Source organism: Clupea harengus, chromosome 26 (genome assembly GCF_900700415.2).
Source record: "Clupea harengus chromosome 26, Ch_v2.0.2, whole genome shotgun sequence".
NCBI lineage: Eukaryota > Metazoa > Chordata > Actinopteri > Clupeiformes > Clupeidae > Clupea > Clupea harengus.
The window spans coordinates 8,028,817-8,052,118 of record NC_045177.1 but is presented as its reverse complement, the minus strand read 5'-3'; the positions used below and the strand labels follow the sequence as shown (position 1 = coordinate 8,052,118).

The following is a 23,302-nucleotide window of genomic DNA, read 5'->3' as shown; positions in this document are numbered from 1 at the left end:
GGGTAGGGATTGGATACAAACCCAGATTAAGGTAAGGGAAGACACTGGGATACAAACCTTAGTCACCGTAGGCACCCAAACATCTTGCGACAGGGTTCTTCACCCGTAATACAGGTTCATTCATATGTCCCCAGCCATAACCACTGGCTCTTTTCCATAACCACTTTTCTGCTCCTCTTGCACAAAAGAAGTTCTACTGTTCCATTAACTGACAAAAAGTTAACCTAAAGTTGTTTATTCTCAAACACACCAATTCATAAAAAAATCTGCTTATATGTCCATGTGTAACAAAATTGGTAACTCCAAAATTCCTTTCCCATACAGTGCTACAGTACTTAGACAACGTGGCACCCCAAGCCATTTGCTAACTGCCTTATTCATGGTTCTCTCAAATTAACCGTGCCTGCAGTGCCTGGTACAAAGTTCCAACAATCAGTGGTCCTAATTTAAAGACATGGTAAACCAACAAAACACATAAGCACCTTGCACAGAGTTCTACTCGTGCAGAAACAAGAAACTAAATGTAACACACACAAGAAGGACCTAACACCGTTAATAAACCTCCCCATATGACAACAGAAAGACTTCTACATTTGATTGGTTTCATTTTCATCCTTGCTCATTTCAGATTGTCATTCAATGTGGCTAACAGCCAACAGGTACATGGAGCAGTTGTAAGCGTCGTAATGTCCTCCATATAGGCTCGGATGGGAGGCAACCGGGTGCCGTTCTGCAGCCTCTCACCCCCAACAACCCATTTAGATGCCCTTATAATTACCTCCGTTGCCACATGTTAAAGCACAACTCAGTATCCTCAAAATATGCTTTGACTAAAGCGGAAATCTTCTCAGCGACCTGAAAGTAACTCAATGCCTTCCACAGCAGACGTTGTGGCAACTATCCAATTAGCAATTAGCAAAGACTAAAAATACCACACAGAGAGTCTTCTGTCCTTGCTGCCTGAATTTGATGCCAAATCGTGCTACTATGTTCCAAACCTCCAGAAAATCCTGGTATGTCTGCATTCTGTGCAGAAATATCTACCAAACTATTAACCTTTAAATAGGAGACCAACCTCTGTTCTACCACAATAAAGAAGATTGTTTTATAGACATGGTAATGGCCGAGTAGGCCACCCGAAACCAGATGCCTACTCCTAGCCTACTTATCGCACTCACACATGACCTGGAAATGGGCTACTTCCTCCGTCAACCAGCCCGCGGGCCCTGGGGCTTAAGGTCCCTTTAGCCCCATAGTTAATCCAACCCTGGACGTGAGGGACTGTTACCTTGTTAGGATGTGCTGTCAACACTGTGAATGAATGTGATTACAGAGAGAAAGCTCCTCTGTCTGTAACCTACCCATCTCTCACTGTAAATAAAAAACACTACTTTTCCTGCGACCCCGGCTGAGTTAATGAAACCCGAGGCCATAACTATACTGAAATACAAATTTGAGGATTCGTGATGTTTGACAGTTGTACGGGCTTGTATAATAATCATGTCTAGCTAGTATGCATGTTCAGATGTGTACACAGTTAACAAAGACACATATCCTGTTCATGACCTGTTTTAAGAGAGCCTTGCAGACCCTAGTGATGCTAGTGATGATTTAGTCACTGACAGAATTAAAGCGTTAAACACAGAAATACAGAGTGATTGTAGACAGAATGTGGAATGTAGAATGTAGCAAAGTGTCTGAGTTTAATTCAGGTCAGTGCTAAAAATAAAAGTTCTGGAATGCATTTAATAATACCAAACCGTCTTGTCAAACCTGTCGGTGAAGTGAGATTCATCCATTCAGATGAAGATGCATTGTGACCCCACCCTTCTCCCGAAAGATTGACTATCAACTACACCACATTGAGCACACATTGCAGGACTCTGTCTCTATCCCGAAACATGGATCGTGTAAGTACCTATGTTCGATTAACTGTATGCATTCACTGAAAAGGTTCAAATGTCTGACTTATTTTCCAAGCTGAGTCCTGTACCCAGTTCTGACTGGAGGTGTTTGGTCCTGCAGCGCCCCGTTCCAGCTCCTAGAACACGTAGCTTTCCCGCGTCAGACTCTGCGGGAAAACAACCACAGACTGCACCAGCTTCCCCTGTCAAGACTTCACCGTGGACACCTGAGGTAAACTACATCTGTGCACTCGGCACTGGATGAGTCACATTACATAGCATATGTTGATGCTGAGCTAACCCTGATATTCAGTTATGTTGTCAGGGGGAGAAACAGTTCTGTCATATAATGTGCAAATGATCATTTCCTGGTAAGGGTACAAAATACAAAGTACAGATAAAGGTCAGGAATTTAGCAGACACTTTTATCCAAAGTGACTTACAGACAACATGCAGCGATCAGGAAATATGCTGCCAAAATTCTGATTGGCAAAATTGAGAAAACACTGATGTTGCAATGACTGTCCTCTCACAGTTTATGGGAGCTTTGACGTTAAGTTGACGTTAAAGTGCACAGAGTGACAGTCTTCGCCAGTGAGTCAGTCATCAACATTTGATGTATCAGAACCCAGATAAGGTGTAGGAAAACAATGCACAAACAAACTAAATCTTCCTGCCATCTCGAAGGGAAAAACACATGTAGTGCAGTTAGCACGTTCATCTGTGACCAGACAGGAACGAGTTTTGAGGTTAGTCAGGCATAAAGTTTGAAGTCATGAGTTATCTATCAAGATGTAAATCTTGAGTACACAACACTAAACGTGTCTCAGAGAGCAAGCTTAAACCCTGCTAGTCAGTGCTAACACAGCACAGTCTCAAACAGTCTCAGAACAAAACTCAAAACCATATGATAACACAATAATTATAAACCTTGATCATGAAAACTTTGCTTATCCATACATAGTTTCCTCCAACCACAGGCCTTTGTAGCTTCAGCTTCACAGTGCAGCTTTCTGACTGTGTTCCGCCTCTACACAGTCGCTGTACTGGAACAGTGCTCGTACGCCTTAAAAAATGTTTAATCGTTACAAGAGGAATAGACTTCAGTTCCTCTCATCAGTCATGTAAATTAGTGTATTCTACTTATTATGTGGCTTTTTACCATTTTATTTTCCACTTGTCATCAACATTTTGTGTTACCTGTTGTATGCCGTCTACTGCGTAGATGTTGGCTGCCAAGTCATAAGAATTTCGCTGCGCTGAAGAAATTTGGTGTATGCGACAATAAACACTTTGACTTTGACTTTGACTTTGACTTTGACTTTGACATTTTCCCTCCCTCAAACTCATTAGGTTTATGGCAAGAAACTGAATTCCTCACCAGTCTCCCCCAGCAAGAGTGAGCATCCTCCAAAGGGATTTAAATCTAACTATCCACCAGTTTCCTATGTTGACATCCAACATTCCAAGGCCGCTGATGTTAAGGTAACTGACAGATACTATAAGATACTATAAGAACAGTTAATCAACTAATGGGCAAAGCCAATGCAAAAAAGTGCCAAATTATCTTATACAAAAATATACTGGAGCTATTGTACTCAAATGGATTGAAGTGTTTCCCATTCCTATACTGAAATTATGTGCTGAAATTATATCAAAATAACAACATATGAAAATAATCTGACATATTTACTAAAACAGGTCACACAAGGTCCAGGGACAAAGTATGATAATCGTCTGAAAAAACTTCCACCTCCTGATTACGGTTCTTTAAACCTGAAGAGCTACAATCAAGAAAAATCAGTCGACTACAAAATGGCATGAAACAATCTTTTATCATTGTAAATTGGTTTTAATTCGGTCATAATTTCTAAGATTATGTTATAAAACAATATGCAGACTGATTTATCTTCTCTGGTGATGTAGGATGACAAAGAACTGTTGCAGTGGTGGAACACAGTAGAACGTGAGTTTTGAATTGTATTGTATTGTGAGTTGTCATAATAACTGAACATATTCTCTCAGAAAGGCAGTTTACATGAAACCTGCTTGCCTTTTAGCATGGGATGAGCTGTCAAAGGATTATCTGCTTTCAAAAGGCAGAGAGGCCAGGTATGTGGAAATATGTTATACTCTGAGTCATCAAGGGACTTCAAGATGTCTTGGTTAGATTTCTGGATGCAAACAGTTTTTTCTAAAAAATGTAAAGATCAGAGTATGGTAAAAGTTCTTCAGGGTGAAAATTAAAGAAAATACACTTCTTGAGGGACACAATTGTATGTTCAGCAACAGTCACAGACAGTTATAGGTGTAGACTTGTAGAAGGACCACAAAGAGCAGTCATGACTGTTGAATAAACTGTAACTCATCCGCTGCTGAATTGTCCTTCTTCACCTTCTCAGAACGTTCACCACGAAAGTGCACAGGATCCAGAATTCCCTGCGTGTCTACGCCCTTCTTCTGACCGAGCGTGGTGAGTCCCTTCAGAACCACATCACCGAACTTAGCAATCTTGCTAACAACATTGACAAGGTCTCCAAGAAGCTGAAAATCGCAGCCATCACTGGTGCCGGTGGTGCTGTCGGTGGCGTGGCTGCTGTCGCCGCGGTGGCAGGGCTCGTGCTCTCTCCATTCACCCTGGGGGCGTCCCTCGCGGTGACAGCGGCAGCCGTAGGTGTTGGTGTGGCTGCTACCGGTGCTGCCACCGGAGCTTCGGTTGCCATCGCCAACAAAGTGACCACAACCCAGGACAGAGAGAAAGTGGAGAAGATCCTGCAGGACTACACAAGTGAGATCGGAGACATTGAGAGCTGCCTGGCCTTCATCCAGACAGGGATAGAGCACCTGAGGAGACACAACCTCTCCACCCTGACTGGCGTCGACACCGAAGCTGTGAAAGTGGCCAAGATCATGGAGGTGGCCGGGGGAAGCACCAGTGCTTTTGGTGCCCTCAGCAGATCATCGGGGATCATTGAGGGGTTTGCAACAGGGATGGAGCTACTTTTCAATAAAAAAGATGAGCGGAAATTGAAGAAAGGCATGCAGTCCAAATTTGCCAAAAAGATACGCATGGTTGCCAGTCAACTCCAAAGTCAGCTGAATGAGTGCTTTGAGTATAAACGCAAACTTGAGTTAAAGGAATGAGCTTTGTCCTGATGTCCACTACTGTCCAATAGGCTACTGTAGGATAAATAAAAAGTGTAGACTTTCACTGCACTGTTGCTCAAATTGACCCCAGCATATAAAGTGACTTACACCAGTAATTACAGATATTGATGTATTTTAGTTTCTGCAAAGAATAATCAAAACTAATCAGATTAAGCACTTAACAGAACCATAAAAAATAGCACTAAACAACAGTGCTGCTTTTGTCTTGATGTCAATAGTGGGTTGCCCATTAAGTCTAGCTCCTCACAAACCTCAACTGCAGTCTGATAGGGAAATATGAAATTCTGACTTTAATCAAGTATGTATGTGTGTTAATCATTTACCTTTGTTAGCTGAAACATGACTTTTCTGTTTCTGTATATCTTTGATTCTTAAGTGCTGGTGGTTTTAACTCTCTGTATGTGCTTAAAAGTGTACCTTCTGTGTGTGTGCGTAAGCAAGGGCTGATAGGAAGAACTAGTAGTCCTTCTTTTCTGCCTTGCTGTTGCATTACCTTGCAAAAAGCATAGTAAGATGACCTCAGACGTCATAGACCCACCACATGGTTATCCCTGCTGACAAAGTGTTTTGGCATCAGAGAACACTCACATCTTTCTATATAATGTATATGTGATGTGTTTTATTCTGCTTCTCTCTCGTCTGCTGCAGTCTGGGAGTGAGCCCGGGCTCTCTCTCTCTCTCTCTGAGAGTGGGCCCGTGCCTCTCTCTCGCCTGCCAGGACATGGGTGACCCTGACAAGCTTGTTGTTGTTGAATAAATATAAATATATGCAACTCCCGAGTCCTGAGATAACTTGAGTGAATTTTCACCTAACAAAGTATAGATTCATAGGGCAACAAACATACAAAAAGAAAAGCCTGTCCAAAGTTATGACTGTCCGAATTATTGGAAGGATTCCTATGGTATCCAGTACCCATATTCGCCTTTAGAGGGCAGCCTTGTAGAGTTCTCAGATTCCAAAAATGAACCTGTTGACATGGCGTATGAACATAGGCTACTGAAGTCATTTTCTGTCTCATAGCCTCAACTTCTTGTTTAATCGACATGACTTTACTTGTCAATAAGTAACAAGTGATATGTCGGAGTTAAAACAATGAAGGTATAGGTGAAGGTATCAGTGGAGATTTGCGAATCACGTTCTGCGCGTGGATCTAATGCGTGACAGAAACACAAGAATGTGAAGAGTTGGATATATGTGTAAGGCAAAGAACACATGATAGGCCTGACTTTCACGTGCCAGTGATCTTTTTAGCGGGTGTTCCATATTAACTTGACAATTCATCAAGGGCTTACAAATGCATGTATGCTAGGTTTATTTTATAAGCCTATGTGGGGAACTCGCTGATTAAAAGGTATCAGTGGAACTAATGAGATTAAAGATTATTTGCCTCATCGCTACATCACAGATAACTTTGAAAACAGTAAACAGTCCTTGAAGAAAAATCTGTTAGCCTATAGCCTATCTTTGTTAAAATAGACTAGGCTTACACTTCATGTTGTAGAGTAACGTATTTTCCTTTGGCCTAGGCAACTTTCATAGAATTAGTAGAATTACTTTCGTCTATGGAAATGTAAAAGCCTAATGTCAGAAACATCAACTCTGCTTTCTAAACATGACCAACAAAAACACACGCTTCCGCTTACGGAAAACGTTTCCATGACCCACATTACTAAACAAAGAATGTGTTGGGCGGACTACTTTGTTGGCTCAGGTACAAATAGGCGAGGAACCAATCAGAATGAACTATTTTGCGTCAGGCGGGTTGATATGCAAATTATACACTTGCGGAAGGTTATTGCGTGCTGTTATGCGCCTCTATATATTGTCATGTGACCGTACACCCGGGTTCGTTCTACCTTGTTCTCTGAAGATACATACTACTTGCACTCCGAGCCTGAAGCTCTCCCGCTCAACATGGCAGTATAGCGCGCAGCGGCATATTTAGCAGCGGCAACCCCGGCAGTGCATAGGCTAACTGCCCTGGCTTTATTTGGCAAAATGGCGTAAGTACACTTTGATTGATTTTCACGACAAGCTTACACGGAAGTTCACTTATTTGACAGGAGACAGTTGACTTCACCATGTCATTAACTTGCTCGTTAACATTAACTAACTTGGTTATGGATAACTTGCCCAAATTAGCGACACTGCATAGCCAGTTGAAAGATTGACCCTAACTTTTCCCCCTAAATTGTGTGTGAGTTCATCTGAAAACTCGTAGATAAGTCAAATCATCTGACAGTCTTAATGTTAAGTAGGAAGTATGGGTGTCCGGTTCTTAATCAAATTGCCAATGGCACGTGAGATATGATACCGGTAATGTCTTTCGAAGTGAGCTGGCCGTTAGCCAGATATATTTATCCCGTGTTTCAGCGACTCCGTGAATTATATGAAACCATACTACGACGAACTATGTAAACAAACTTCATAAAAGTCCTATTGATGGGTTATTACCAAGACAACGTGGCACTTTTAAAATGGCGACTGTCCTCGATTCCCTTTCTGTAGTAGGTTGAAGTGTTGTGGAAATGGCGGTAAGGACACATCCCCAGCTGAGACTCAGAGACTGGGGGTGGAGTCACCGGTCGCGCCATGCCCATATAAGGACAGCTAGGTCTTCTCGTAAAGGGAGGCTGTGCTCACGTGATGAGTCTCCTTCTGTTGAACTTGCCTAGAATAGTCACGCTGACTGTAGAATTGATGGATTCTTACTTTGCATGTGTCATTGGTATCAGCTCCACCGTGATGGTCTGGCAGATTTAGTACATAGTATACAAGATACCCAAAATGTATGCAATATTCCACTTTCATCACACCCACACAGATTATGCACAATGTGGGCGAATCATAGCTGTTACCTAAAAGAATACATGTGGACGCATACGTGTATTTATTACTGCTGTTCATGCAGTACTGTTTACTTTCCGTGGTTCACAGGAGTTTGAATCCTCACCATTCTCTTTGTCATCCCTGTTCTCTTAGGTCTCCCGATGCAAAACCCCACAGCCTTGCTGCCGTCGACAGCATAAAACTCCCGCTCGACCTGTCATCAAAACCTCTGCTCCTCGTGTCCCTGACCCGAAGCAGTGATGTCTCTGAGCTCACAACTAGTTATGGAGGAGGTGGGGTCCCTGTTCTTGGGACCCTCACTTCTGATGGATGACCCTCTTGGGCCCCTTCTGGACGATGAAGAGGAACCTCTGACAGAGGGGCGTGCTTCGCCCCTTTCTTTCTCTTCCTATGCTGATTCTTGCTCCTCTCCCTTCCCCTGTCTCTCTCCTCCCTCCCCTCCCTCCACTCTCCTGGGATCCAAGGCTGACCTGCTTCCTTCCCTGCCTTGGTTCTCAGCCGATGAGCTGCTGACTGCCCACATAGGTGCAGAGAACAGCCAAGGTGAGGGTCCATCTCCAATGGGGGATCAAGTACTATGTTGAGTCTATGATCGGGTTGTAACAATAATTGTATCGTCCGTCATACTGTGGTATTAGGAGATGTACCACCTCCCTTATCTGAGGGCGCTGCCGTCCTCGTGTAGCTTTTGGCATTGATAAGGAACCAGTCCATGTGTTTTTGTTTTATCTCGTAACACCAAAATGAGAACCATTTTTATAACACCCAGACCTCTGCACTGAGCATACACTTAACATTTAACCAGCGCATCATCACTGTAACCTTCTGGTTGACCAGTCAAATCAATTGAATCAAACTAACATTGAGGAGAAGGTTTAAGGAGGAAAACATACAATGTATGGTTAACCCCAGTCTATACTCATGTTTATTGATTTGTAATATATACATACATAGTATAATGTGATTCAATACTTGCTTAAAGTGCTTTCAAATGTGTAATGACAATTTTAGTTTTAAGTTAATCAGAATCAGGTTTTATTGGCCAAGTGAGTTTGCACAAACAAGGACAAATATTCCCTTGTTCCAATATTCCAAACGGGGTGCAAACCTTAGAATATTGTGGTATTGAAAATTCAAAACTGCTGCAGTCTATAATTTCTAAATAATGGACAGTTCTTGTAGTTGGTGTAGTATTATAATTAGTGGGACAGTGGTAAGCGTCACTGCCTTGAAAGCAGTTGGCCTTGGCTTGATTCCCAATCGCTGCAGACGGTCTAAGTAGCTTTGGATAAAAGTGTCTAGCTAAGTTGTTGTAATGTAGAGGGTGGTTACAATCCAAATCTGAGTTAATAGTTGGTAAACATGTTTCTCTTTATCATTTGCAGTGGATGCTTTCTCTGGAATGGACTGGATGGCGGAGAAGATCGATCTCAGCGACTTTGACCTCCAATCTCTCATTGGGTCCTGCGAGTCAGACGAGCCGCCCAGTTCTCCGGAAGAGCTCCTGGCCTGCCTTGAGTCCCACATGGATCTCGACTTGGATCCGCTGCCCTTCCCCGACGCTTCCGCTCACGAAGACCTGGCTCTTCTCCCACTTCCTGAAGACCCCGTTCCTCCCATCTCACTCCCAGAACCAGAAGTAGCAATCGTTCCCGAGCCTGCTCTCCTGGAGATCGAGATCAAGTCGGAGCCATCCTCTCCGGTCCCGTCCCCCCTGCCCTCCTCCTGCACCCTTGAGTTGGGTAGTGAGGTTGATGTTTCTGAGCTGGAGAAGGTGGTGCCTCCGGTTGTGGCCACGGCAACCCCAGATGCCCTTCAGACCTCCAGTATTGTTCTCTCCCTCTCTCCGACGCACATCGTAGTGGTCCTAGCCAGCCCCAAAGAGGAGCTGAGCCCCATTCCAAGCTCTTGTGGTGAGCTGTACGACAGCGGCATTGGCTCTGACGCCGGCTCGCCTCCCCACCAGGCGAGCCCTCCCCCCTCTCCTAGGCCCGGCGGTTCCTCCAGAACCAAGCCCTACTCTAAGCCCGATCCAGATGCAGCTGGCTCGCCCCCCATCAGTGGCAAGGTGAAGACTGTGTCTGGAGCGCCTAGGGTGGTGGAGAAGAAGCTGAAGAAGATGGAGCAGAACAAGACCGCAGCTACCCGTTACCGGCAGAAGAAGCGCTCCGAGCAGGATCTGCTGAATATGGAGGTCGCAGAGCTGGAGAAGCGGAACCACGAGCTGGGGGAGAAGGCCGACTCAATCAGCCGTGAGATCAAGTATCTGAAAGATCTCCTGGAGGAGGTACGCTCTGCCAAAAACCGCAAGCCCAAGACCAGCTCGGCCTAGAAACACCAAGGGAAGAGGGAACGAGAAATGTATTTTGGAAACCGTACATGCACTTGGACCTGGGAGGTTGTGAGTGGAAGCATCAGTATGCTGGTCTCCCAGTCCTGCATGTGTCCTCTTGCATCATCCGTTAGTAGATCTGAGATTATCGGTGTAGTGGCATAACTTGGTGGAGAATTTTAGTTAGCCTAATAACCTAGAATCATGAAGCCTACTTCCCTTAAATGTAAGAGTTAACAGACACAAACACATGCACATCACCCCAACCCCCAGACTCTTATTTCACTCACTCTCTTCCTCCTATTTTCTTTTTTAAAGCAGCTGAAGTCCTCACGTCCAGTAAGGGGCCTATTGAAATTGTGAAATCTTGTTACACACTGAAATTCCTCAGTTTTTTTTTTTGTACATAGGCTTAAAGTGCTTCCCGTGTGGATTTTATTTAATCTATTATCACTTTCCAGTCCATTTTTTTTTTTGTGTAGGTGTGTTTGCTTGTACAATGCTCTGTTGTTTTCTATTAAAGCTTTATTGAAACTCATGTTTTGTATTTGAGATTTGTATTCTTTCAATATTGAAAGTAATGAAAGGGTTCAAATGTAGTCAAGGTTAATCTAAGGAGATAGTAGTAGTAATCTAAGGAGAAGTAAGGGTAACGTCAACAGACTGAAATGTAAGGAAGTTCCTAACCGTTGATGACACTTAATTGAAGAATACACATTTCATCCATATCTATACTGATTTTTATTACACAGATCACAAATATTCGTAACTACATGGGAAACTAATTATGCAGCTCAATTCCAGGTGATTATTGACAATACGTGGTTAATCGACTTTAAAAGGCAGACTTTTTTTTTTGTACTTTCTAGACGTCATACGTACCATGAGTTGGTGTTTCGTTGAAAGCATTTGCAGACAACAGCTGATCAAACGCGGGGGCATCCCCCTCCCCGCCTTCACACTTTAGTGTTGCCAGACAGGCCGATGTTTATAAGGAGCGCGTGTGCGCAAGTAGCGGTATGACTGGATTTAGAATCCAGCTGTTCAAATTTAGCAGCTTGGCAGGAGTTGCTGTAGCCCACAGTATGGTCCTCAGTAGTCACACTACGCCTTCAGATATATCACCTTTCCCTCCTCGTGGGCTGCTGTCATGACCATGTCAAACCTACACGCTTTAAGAAGATGAAACCTTAAACACCCCCTTGGCTCCGGACATGTCCTGTCATGGTCATATTTTATGAAAATTCTAAATGGCAACGAAATTAATCAAATTACTTTGCCATCTGGGTTTATGTCAATGAGGATTGCCATTTCCCCTAAAAATATTAGGGTATCCATTTGAAGTTAAAGAGCACATTTAGCCTATGGACACTTTTACCTTTTATGCAAATATGTCAGTCTGGACTCCAACAACTCTCAGGTTTACTAGATTAGTTTCTAGGGTAGGGGAGAGTAAGATGAGCCAGTGCGTAAGTTGACCCACTAGTTTCTGGGCAACCATTTTTTATCATGTGACCCTAAATTTAGTTTACATTCTCTATACGTGTATTTGTGTTCTGCCCACTTCATGACTGAGATCTGTATCAGGCTGCAGCAAGGAAGAACAGTAGGCTACTACTCTGAAATAGATGTGAAATGATTTATACATTATCTGTTAGATTGAGCAATGTGTTATCATTTTCGGGGCCTGGTAAGAGTAACTCCAACTCCAGTGTGTAGCCTTTATTATTATTATGTATGTATTATGACTCGTCGTCGCTTGCCATTGTGGTTCAATATCCTCAACCTGGCAACCCGCATGAACTTCGAGTCTGGGGAAGGGGGCAGACGACGCTCTCCAATATTTTTAATTTGGAATGCAGCACGGATGCATCGATTTTACCGCTTACCCGTGTACATATAACTCATTTAAGTCAAATATTTGTTGTTTAAATAGTGTTGCATTCTAACAATAAATAACTGACATAATATGTCATATTTTAAATATTTCTTAACAGCGGTCATGCCACGTAGCCTATTACAGAAGAAAAATGGCTAACTCCATAGTCATGTAGCCCTATAGTTTTTCTTTACTTCCTTGTGGATAATGTAGAAGCATCACTCTCGTTTTGTTTGTGCTTATACAGACATTCAGAACATTATGTTGGTGTAAGCTAAAGTTTGCAAATATGCCAAAGAGTTTCACTGTAAGTGAAAACAAATAGGTCTAATCTGTAAATGTTTCATGAACACCAATACAATCAGTCAAATGGGGCATACTAAATGCATTTAGAATTATACTTTAAAAACTGGTTCATACAGTAGTTTTTTCTCAGGTTGCTCACTTTACCCTATGGATAAATGCACCCCTAACACGGGGAAAGTTGAGCCACAAGACCACCTTTTTTTCAATTAAGGGCACACACCCTGATCTTGTGTTGTGTGCAGTTTTATTTCAGTCTCATATTCCCTTGGCTATAGGTTGACTTAATGAAAAACGGCTCACCCCACTCTACTTCTTCATGACTCTCAACAGATTAGAAGCTCTGTGACCTAGTTCTGTGGATATATACGGCACCTTAATCTCCTCAATTACCACAATCTGCTAACCTTTTCTAACATCAAGAGGAGCGTAGGATAATTATCTCATGCTAACTGTGCCTTTAGCATCAAGGGGAGCGTAGGATAATTATCTCATGCTAACTGTGCCTTTAGGCCTATTCAACTGGACCTTTAAGCCACACTTACCTGCACAGTAAACAAAAAATGCTCCATTCAACCTGACCAGTCGAATAGAAAAAAAGGCCTTGTCGGTGCATAGTGTTGGATGAGTCCTGATTCACTCGGTCCATTCACCCAGATCCTTTTTCTTACCCGGGAGTAATGGGTCTGCCTCTGCCTGACTTAGGAGCTAATGTTGGCAGTGAATTTTATAGAAGTTTAATTTAATTCTGACCATGTGAAACTGGTAAGGATAATAAAGTGCTCATACTTGTTTGTTTTCAGTTGAGACAGAGAAAAAGACCTTGAAGGGTAATGCTGTTGACATAGCAACCTTCCTCAGTAAGAATGCAGCAGCAGAGAGAACAGGTGAGGAGAGAGAAAGGCCAGAATGTGTAGAAATCAATAGGACCCATTTTGGAAGAGTCTTCAGTGTTTGGTCTAGTGTAGGCTTTGTGTTAATGCAAATGGTACATTTTAGCGTATACATGAGCTGTGAAAGAGTGTGCTTGTGAGTTTAAGAGAGAAAATTGGAGAACATGAGTATGTCTGTAATACACATCTTAGTGTAGAGAATTACTGATAATTGCCTATTGTTCACTCTTTGTCATCTTAGACATTTCCACATCAAAGGCAGAGGGCCCAAAGCAGCCATGACTAGGGGGACAGAAGAAGGAAGTTCAAAAACATATGGCAACACCAAAAAATGGCTAGAATTTCCGCAAAGTTAGGACACAGTGTACTGTTCTGTCTGCCAACACTTGCCAGCCACCCCGCCTTTGGTGATTCACTATGTACCACTGATGAAGGCTTTAAGAATTGAGAAAAAGCCACGTACAGTGATGGTGGAAAAAGCCATGTAGTGATGGTGGGTTAGCAGCCCATGATAAGTCAGAAGAACACCTCAGTGTAATAATAACATGGGCAGAATATGAAAAGACCACGACAAACACGTCATCTGTCTTGAGTACCTTTAATGAAGGTTAGACAAGGATACAGTAAACGATTGTAAGAAAATAGAGTATTAAAAACAGTATTAAAACAGTTGGTGAGGTGCTACTTCTCACAGCAACCCAAAATACAATAGAGGCCACAGAGACGGTGTTAATAAGACACAGACGATGGTGTTAATAAGGGTAACTTGGCAGATTGTGGTTAGAGGTTAGAGGTGATCTGTATTGAGGCCATTGGAGGTAGGCTTGTACAATGGCTTACAGATTTGAGTTGAATTAGTGCATTCTCAAGAAAGGAAATGATTTTGTAAGAGATAAAGCTATGGAAATGGAATGCCATGTTTATTATTATTAAACTATACAAATCATTGAAATGATGAAATAAAGACATTTGTATGATGTAAAATGAGTATGGAATCTGATGTGTGGTGTTTTGTAATTGCATCAAAACTTAAGGTCAGAGAGTTTTGCATCCAGAATTCCTTATTTTGTTCTATAGAGTACAGATACCCCTAAAATTAGAGCCACGTGTAGAATTTTTTGCCACCTAAAATCTTGATTCTATGATTCAAAGAATGGAAAGCACTTGTAAATAATATAAAATATGATGTGCTGGATATATATGAAACTTTTTTTCTAATAATTAATGTTTATGTTATATATTTATATGCAACCCAAACCCTTGAGTTATTAGTGATTAGCTTATTAGATAATAGCATTCAAATTAGAATCCGATAGATTAATTAATTATTCTTTAGCTGATGTAGCATTACCTTCAGTGATTTCTTCTTTTATAAAATGTCTGTATGATAATTTATCAAATACAGGCAAAATTATGATTAGCACCCAAAAGTATACTAACTAAAAACTTTGTTTTACTTTACAAATCATGATAAATACTACAGTGTCTCTGGCACTGAGTTTAAAGGAACTGTTTCTCTCGGCACTGAGTTATAAGGAACTATGCCTTGGTTCTTTGGAATGACAAAGTGACAAAACACATGACCAGCTTTGCCAGAAAGAGGATGTGAGTATGGCAAACAATAGCACACAGCCTTTACATTTCATCCACCTGAAGTAGTGTCATACTGAAACAGACTACTTTCAACATGAGTCAGAACTTGCTCCACTGGTGATGTGGAAGGGGGGACAAAATTCAAATTTTACAGTGAGATTTAACATGAGCATGATTTCCAACACGAGGGCCCTTGCTCTTTGATTTGGGATTAGGCAGGGGGACCTTACAGTGTGCAAGCAAAGGATGGAGATGATTCAGAGGAGCCAGGACTGAACAGCAGGCCCAGAAAATGCTAGTAACCATAGGTTTCAAATGAAAAAACATTATTATTTTATATGTATATGTATTTCTAGATTTGCACATGGATCAATGTACTATGTGCAATAACTGTGTAATGTCAGTCTTGAAAAAGGACCTAAATTAAGGCAAAGGATAAAAAGGCTTAACTGAAGGAAGCAGCATACTGGAATAGGCTATTACTTATCTTGTTCACACTCTCACTTGTTCACTCTCATAAACCTCTCTGGCATTTGCCTCCTCTGGTATTTGCCTACGGCCCTAACGTGACTCTTAAGGCATGTTCCCACCATAGGCAAATAGACAGAATGGAAGGCCCCTATCACTTTAGTCAAATATACAAATGTATACATATCCACTTGCAACTAAACAAGTATCTTGTTATTGTCAAATGTTTCATGTAATTCTATCTCTGTTGTTTGAGATGTCACGCCAAACAAACACGTCCTCTTCAGCTAAACCCTTGTGAGTGTGGTCTGCATCTCCCTCAGGCTCTCAGGACTGGCCGGAGGGCCGTCGGCTGATGTCACGTACCCAGGGTAAATCTCACAGGACTCTGGCAGGGGGCTGGGAGGGCAGTGGGTCACGTTCCCCTCGGGCTGGGCCAGCGGTATGAGCTTGGCGTGGGCGTAGTCAATCTCAAAGCCCTCAAAGATGAGAGAAACGGCCCACGCTCCCAGCGACTCCCTGAGCAGACGGGCGACCTTCCACGTAGCCAGCACCAGCCCCCGGTAGTCCTGCTCCTCCAGTCGGAGGATGTCGCTGGTGAGCGGCCGCCGTGGCACCAGCACGGTCAGACCAGGGGTGTTGGGGAAAGGGGTGAGGAACGCGACATGCCCCTCGTCCTCCCACACGCGCCACTGCTGCTCCTCGCCGCGCACGATCCGCGAAAACAGCCCTGGGTGCTCCGGGTCATCCCCATAGAAGGCGAAGCTGGGTGGGGCCTCCGGTGCCGGAACCTTGCCACGGATGCGGTCACGCACTTCGTCAAGACATGCACTGTCCCACCGCGGGCCACCTTTGGAAGTGCAGTAGCCAGGGTCGTGCGGCTGAAAGTCCTCCTCTGCTCCCAGATGGGGCTTCCAGTCGGCCTCCAGACCATGCAGGGGCAGCAAGCGCAGCTGTGGGGGACCCTCTAGCCTGTTGGGGAAATGGAGGAGGGCACAGCGCCTGACGCCCAGGCGCTCGCACAGCAGAGCCCCCACTACTCGTGCTCCCAATAGCAGGCTGAGGAAGTCACGTTCAGGCAGCTGAAAGAGACTACTTGGGCCTCCAGTGGTCTTCTGGGTCACCACAGTAGTCCCCGGGGTCCAGGGGCGAGGGTGCAGGAAGGCCACAAGCTCCTCTGTCTCCCAAATCACATGCATCTCAGGGACAGTGGTGGTGAGCGCTGCCATCCTGTTTTAAAGAGAACATGTAAGCAGGAGTTTCTGTGCTTCTAGGAAAGAGTTTGTAGACAATCAGATGGCTACGTCAATGTGAATAAGGTGCATAATCATAAAGTTGTTTCAAGAATTAATTTATAAATAACAGAATTACAAATATTCAGAGCGAATTTTCACAATGCGTCATATCGACATAAAACTTTCGACTGTCAATGTGAGTAACAGTGTAACGTTAAGAGTGAGACCATCGCATTTCACAAGAATAACTGACTTGTTCACTTAGCTCTGTGGCTAACTAAGGTTGACTAACGTTACCCAGCCAACACGTTATAATGCGTGGCGAAGGGAACAACCTACCTTCGTAAAAGTCTTGCAAATATCATATAAGAGATGTATGCACGTCTCTGACAGTGACAAACTAGTTTATGTCCATCACTCACTAACCAACTATTGACATGAGGTTAGCTGCCATCACACCCCTAACCGTAGTACACGGAAGTCGGATAGAGTACTAACGTTAACACTTCCAAATGGCGAGTGCGAGACTGACATAACTAAATAGGAATCCAGCGCGCTGTGCTGCAGGGTCGTTCACCTAAACTGAATTTACTTGCCCCTGTTCAACCGATAAATTGACTTTGAGATTTACGCGCGTCTCTGAAACTATGTGGGCAACCCATTCCTGCGGTCACGTCACATGTCATACAACGTTACACTGAAAAAAGCTATGAAATGAGAAGATATGTGATTACTTCTCCCCAAACACTTGTGTAAGAAATAAGTATTTTCTCTCGAAGGTATTTGTATCGCGTTGTAAGGGACTTAAAAGAGGGCTGAATGCAGAGTAGTCAATTTCGTAATGTTGCAAGTAGCCTATTCTGCCCCTGTCCTTAATGAACTTGTGACGTTTGGATGGAGTATTAAGTACTACGCAGTCAGACAAGGGACTATCAATCTCCTAAAAGCGACGAGATCGTCATAATTAGCCCAGGCTGCCCTTCCCTGCCCTGCTACCAACACCATGGACCTATTTCAGACTCCAGACAACCCCGGAAATGTTCAGCCATAGGTTACATCTTTTAAAGGAACCGTTAAAAAACGTTGGAATCACATACAGAAATGAACTTCATATGAGTTTAGGAATGTTTTGTCAAGAAGTAAGAACACGTAATTGCGCTTGAATGTGATTTGCTGACAACGCTAAACTTTGCTAGTTTTACATGCACTCATCAGTAACCACAACATATTTCCAACCAACACAAATATCAGACAACCTAATCGTTTTATTGGTTTTTTATATCACACATACAGACCTAGGGGGTGAGTCTTAAACAACTGCAAACACTTACTCGTAAGGTTACTGATGTTACCCCTTGAAATCAAAGCGCCTGTGTCAAAACTTGGAGCACTCTCGTGCTCCGTATGGAGACTTCGAACGTCACGGGTGACGTAATTTCGCCGAACCCAGTCAGAAATTATCTGGCCTCGTTTAACCCGTAAATGGGCGTTGTCCCTTCTCCTCTGGCATGGCTAAACGCAGATTGGGTTATGTGTCATGTATGGTAAACATAACTAATCTTACTTTCAGTAATGTTATAGCCAACATGGAAGTTCGTTTTTTCGTTTGTCCAATATTGAAGTATTTGCCATTTTTACTTGCCCATTCACGTGGCCAAGGATTGACTGTCTTGACAATAGCAAGATAATGTAATCTAGTGGTAGTGTTCAGTCTTCAGTCTTTACAATGGTTTACAGTGAAAATGACCATGTCTTTTATAATCTGACAGAACGTTAATCCAGAATAGGTATGTATTGCATTTAATGTCTTTCTGTGAAAGTCTATAATTGTCCTTTGTCATATGCCAGTAATGCTAGTAAACTGGCAACTAGATGTTGGATGTTTTTTTGAAGAATAACTGACACATTAATTAAAAAATCATAAATTGCAGCCCTGTATACCCTCAACTACTTTTCAAGAAGTCACCCTCAAGAGTTAAATAAATGACCAAACTGCAGTACAGGTGAGTGGCTCCAAAAAGCACAGTTAACATTAATTGATGAAACAAGGCCAGGTTTCTGTCATTCTTCCTTGTGAAACATTTCAGTTTTCTCTTGGCTCTTGTGTCGTCTTCTTTGCGTATATTCTTCTTTGCGGTTCTCCTGCCTTAACTCTGCGCCTTTCCTGTACATTACGTATTTATGTATTATTTTTTTCTTACAGAGCGAATGCATGCTTTGGGTGGGCTTCTGTAAGGACAGAGAAAACGTCAGCGTTCTACTTGATGTTTTAGTCTTTCCTAATGTCTGTAGTCCTACTTTGCTCATTACTTGTATGCATGTGTATTTTTTATCATTTTCATTAAATAAAATACATGCTTTACATGTTTGAAACTGAAATAAGTGCACTTGTATTGCCCCAATGCTTAACACCTCATAAGCTCATAAGACACCTCATAGGCTCATAAGACACCTCATAAGACACCTCATAAGCTCATAAGACACCTCATACGCTCATAAGACACCTCATAAGCTCATAAGACACCTCATAAGCTCATAAGACACCTCATAAGCTCATAAGACAAGTCATAAGCTCATAAGACACCTCATAAGCTGCTCCGCCCTACTTGATCTCTCCAAATATCCAGCAAGGCCTAGCTAAAGATCATTGGCCTCCTTTCAACTTAATGTCCCCATAATCAGCGCTGTTTCTGCCTATTTGATTACTTTGCACCCTGGAACAGTCTTCAGTCAAAGCTCCATCTTGACCACTTTGTCATTTTAAACGATTTCACAGTTATACAAGATGTGTGCTCCTGTTTCAGGTCCAAATCAAAACATGACCTTTTTGATGGTAAGCTATATATTTGACCACCTACCCCTTTATTTCTACTGCATTTTGTGTTTTACATGTTCATTGTGTAATCTATGCTGTCATTTCGGCCAGGTCTGGAAAATATATTTTAAATCTCAGTGGGACCTACTGGTCTTATAAAGGCTAAATAAAATAACCATACTCACAATAACTTATTCAGGCCAATGTAGCCTGTATGAAATGTGACAGTAGCTATATTTACTTTTTTTAACTCACCTGTTGACCAATCAAAATACAGTAGGAGGACTAGGTGTTGACAGCTAATATTAATAACGATAACTGAATGTTAGCCTAATCTGGTGACTAGCCAGCTCTCAACATGTCATCCTATATTACTAAATACATCTAAAAACAATTATGCAGCTTTACATGCAAAAGGCAATTCCCACATGTCTATAAGATGCTACGATTTGCACACACCAAATGTAGCCTGTTTTCCCATCGACTTCCGCTCAGACTACTGTTCTGTGATTTTCTTCCATTCAAAATTGAAGCCCAATTTCGTGTTTTTATTACTTCTTGACAACACATGTCATAATATAACATAATGTTGATGTGTGTATGTGTTATACTAATGTTTTTAACGTCTCCTTTAAAAATGTAACCTATGACTGAATATTCCAGCCGGCGTCTGGGTCTGGAATAGGTTCGTTGGTAGCAAGGCAGGGCAGCCTGGGCGAATTCTGACGATCTCGCCGTTTTTTGAAGATTGATGGTGTCCCTTGTCTGACTACATAATGAATTACTACTACTTGCAACATTCTGGAAATGACTACTCGGTATTCAGCCCTCTTTTAAGTCCCTTACAACGCGACAAAAATCCCTTCGAGGTAAAATACCTTCGAGAGAAAAGACGTAATCCTTGCCTAAATGTTTGGGGAAAATGTGTCATATCTTTTCTCATTTCAGAGCTTTTTTTTTTCAGTGTAAGGTTGTATGGCATGTGACATGACCGCCTTTGGGCAAGAGTGCTGCCAACATATCTTGAGAACCGCGCGTAAAGCTCAAAGTAAATGTACCGGTTGAGCAGGAGCAAGAAAGTTCACTCTAGGTCTAGGATGTAGTGGGCAGTCATTTCTCTGAGAGTTAGAAATACTTATTGTGTGATATTGAATGTACCAGTTTTAATCATTGGCCACTTTTGCAGAGTGTGAAATTAAGAGTTGATTAATTTACAAATAATCTATTCAAGACAATCAGACAAAGCTACAATGTTAAAAATGTCCAAAACATTCATAGCTATCTAACAGACGGGAAAAAAAGTTTGAGAACTACTGCTCTAGGTGAAGAACACTGCAGCACAGCGCGCTGGATTCCAATTAATTTATACCAGTCTCGCACTTCTGTATGTATATGGTAGCTAGTGTTTATATGCGCGTACAGTGAAAACTTGTTAATTCTATACATTGTGTCGCTCAACTGAGTTGTCCAAACCCAAACTTGAATCTTTACTGGCCCCTTTTCCCCTGCAGTACCGGCGCCATCTGGCGTTCGTGGAAGTGTTACAATTTCTCCTCTATCCTACTTCCGTGTACCACGGGTAGGGTATGTGTAATGCAGCGTTTCTCAAAGCATGGGGCGCAGAGACGTGACAGGTGGGCACGAATGGACGCGATGAACGGGAGATTTTCCAATTGCGATGCCTTCCTTTATAGACAATAACGATCATACACCCCCATTGCACTAAACAACCACAGTCAACATATTGTATTAATTTGCCCATTAAGGGTTGTATTGTATCAATTAGCCTGTTGTTAACCTTTCCTTCTAGTCGTAGTCGGAGAATTTTACAATTTTACATTACATTACATTTAGTCATTTAGCAGACGCTTTTATCCAAAGTGACGTACAAGGGAGATGTTGGCCTACCATTGATAACAAAATTGTATAGTAGGCCCTTTTTCTTTATTTTTGGAACTCAGCCCATTTGAGACAATTATTGACACCATTCAACTCTTATTTTCTCTATTTCTGAACTGATGTTGTTTGTTATAATAATATTGTAATATCATAAAATTTGAAGCTTGGCCAACCATTTTATTGGAGCGATGTGGGACAGGTGGGGCTTGAAAAAGCCCCCTTGTTCAAAGTGGGGAATGACAGAAAAAGTTTGAGAAACACTGTCCTAGAGTGAACTTGCTTGCTCTTGGTCAACCGGTAAATTGTGGGGCTTCCAGTCAGCCTCCAGACCATGCAGGGGCAGCAAGCGCAGCTGTGGGGGACCCTCTAGCCTGTTGGGGAAATGGAGGAGGGCACAGCGTCTGACGCCCAGGCGCTCGCACAGCAGAGCCCCCACTACTCGTGCTCCCAATAGCAGGCTGAGGAAGTCACGTTCAGGCAGCTGGAAGAGACTACTTGGGCCTCCAGTGGTCTTCTGGGTCACCACAGTAGTCCCCGGGGTCCAGGGGCGAGGGTGCAGGAAGGCCACAAGCTCCTCTGTCTCCCAAATCACATGCATCTCAGGGACAGTGGTGGTGAGCGCTGCCATGCTGTTTTAAAGAGAACATGTAAGCAGAAGTTACTTGGCTTCTAGGAAAGAGTTTGTAGATAGAATCTTGAGGTTTTCAAGCCATTCTTAGAAGGGACAGTCAGATGGCCACGTCCATGAGAATGACGTACAACCAAAACATTGTTTTAAGAATAGTTTACATAGAACAGAATAACAAAAATTCAGAACACATTTTCAAGATGTGACATAACGAAATAAGACTTTCTATAGACTGTCAATGTGAGTAAGAGTGTAACGTTAAGTGTGAGAGTATCACATTTCACAACAATAGCTGACTTGAAACATAAAACATACAAACACAATAAGTACTACACATAACATAAAACATAATAATAATAATAATTAAGACCTTTGTCAGGTTTTTAATGGCACACACGACCAAGGTTATTATAGTTAACGAAAACTAACGAAAAAACGAAAACGAGGTGTGATTTTTTTTTTCGTTAACTGAAATAAAAATAAAAACGAGGCTTTATAAAAAAACGATAACTAACTGAAACTTTATTGTGTCTTTACAAAACTAACTAAAATAAAATAGAATTATAGAGAAAATGTCCTTAGTTTTCGTCTTTGTCAATGTATTTCATAAATGTCAATGTATTTCATACATAGCCTTTTAGTCTATCTTCCGCCGTACCACTTTTAGTACACGCCCCTCACCTGGTTTCATGGCGGCAAAAGTCGGGAGAAAGCGACAGAGTCTTATTTGGGATTACCTGGAAGGCTGGAACAGTAACGTGCGGTGAGGTTCGTGGCTGGTGAGGCACTGACTCAGAGTCAGATTTACAAATATATAAACCCAATACAGTAGCTTAAATCACTATTCAATTGGCAGCTTGCACATTGACTAGGCTACTGGTTGTTTTTCATACCAGCATTCTTTACACACACATAGGTAAGGTAGCTACATACAGTTGGCAGCTGCTAGCTTGTGATGAACTCGTGTTAATATGTGTGATTATGCACTCGTGAATATGAACTCTTAAGAAGTTGCACAGGCCCCCTGAGGGTCTCCGCTGTACGTCCAAAATCAAATCTATTCTTGAGGTTCAAAATATTTACAAAGCAATTTGGCTTTGGATGTGAGAAGTCGATCGAGTTATCTTCTGTCCCGTGGTTTGAATCATACCTTTTAGCTACGGCATTGATCTCCCATTATTGATCAATTCACGTTTTGATTGAAAGTCCAGTTATGAGAAATGTTTTAGCTTAGCTATAGAATCTTCTATTTTCGTAGTCAAGGTAAAATATAAGAGAGTAACGGCAGAACAAGCATTAACCCAACCGGTGGCCTCTCGCATGCTCCCTTCATT

At 42.3% G+C, this 23,302-nt stretch overlaps 3 protein-coding genes across 4 annotated transcripts; 2 read left to right on the top strand and 1 right to left on the bottom strand.

Moving 5' to 3' along the window:
- Positions 1 to 3,830: 3,830 nt before the first annotated feature.
- LOC122128504 (apolipoprotein L4-like) lies at positions 3,831 to 5,431 on the top strand (the record flags this gene model as incomplete). Its single annotated transcript, XM_031563916.2, has 3 exons — positions 3,831 to 3,870; positions 3,965 to 4,016; positions 4,307 to 5,431. Coding segments are annotated over 3 exons (834 nt in total), but the record flags the coding sequence as incomplete, so codon positions are not given.
- A 1,483-nt stretch (positions 5,432 to 6,914) lies between these two features.
- atf4a (activating transcription factor 4a) lies at positions 6,915 to 10,793 on the top strand. Its single transcript, XM_012819977.3, has 3 exons — positions 6,915 to 7,076; positions 8,056 to 8,466; positions 9,309 to 10,793. The coding sequence occupies exons 2-3, from the start codon at positions 8,163 to 8,165 to the stop codon at positions 10,253 to 10,255; spliced, it is 1,251 nt and encodes a 416-aa protein (XP_012675431.2). The 5' UTR covers positions 6,915 to 7,076; positions 8,056 to 8,162; the 3' UTR covers positions 10,256 to 10,793.
- A 4,439-nt stretch (positions 10,794 to 15,232) lies between these two features.
- Positions 15,233 to 18,061, bottom strand: LOC105893544. 2 transcript variants are annotated; one of them, XM_031564007.1, is made up of 2 exons: positions 17,958 to 18,061; positions 15,233 to 16,621 (listed from the first exon to the last, which is right to left on the bottom strand). In XM_031564007.1, exon 2 carries the CDS (start codon positions 16,618 to 16,620, stop codon positions 15,679 to 15,681), a length of 942 nt encoding a protein of 313 aa, XP_031419867.1. In that variant the 5' UTR covers position 16,621; positions 17,958 to 18,061; the 3' UTR covers positions 15,233 to 15,678. The 2 variants fall into 2 exon arrangements, with proteins under 2 accessions (XP_031419867.1, XP_012675426.2); XM_012819972.3 differs by lacking the exon at positions 17,958 to 18,061 and adding an exon at positions 16,966 to 17,854.
- Positions 18,062 to 23,302: the final 5,241 nt, after the last annotated feature.

Excerpts from the sequence above, each read along its gene's own strand:
- atf4a (XM_012819977.3), top strand. The coding sequence starts at position 8,163 with ATGTCTCTGAGCTCACAACTAGTTATGGAGGAGGTGGGGTCCCTGTTC. Across the intron at positions 8,467-9,308 it reads AGGTGCAGAGAACAGCCAAG|TGGATGCTTTCTCTGGAATG; the intron begins GTGAGGGTCCAT and ends TATCATTTGCAG.
- LOC105893544 (XM_012819972.3), bottom strand. The coding sequence starts at position 16,991 with ATGATATTTGCAAGACTTTTACGAAG. Across the intron at positions 16,622-16,965 it reads TTTGCAAGACTTTTACGAAG|GATGGCAGCGCTCACCACCA; the intron begins GTAGGTTGTTCC and ends TCTTTAAAACAG.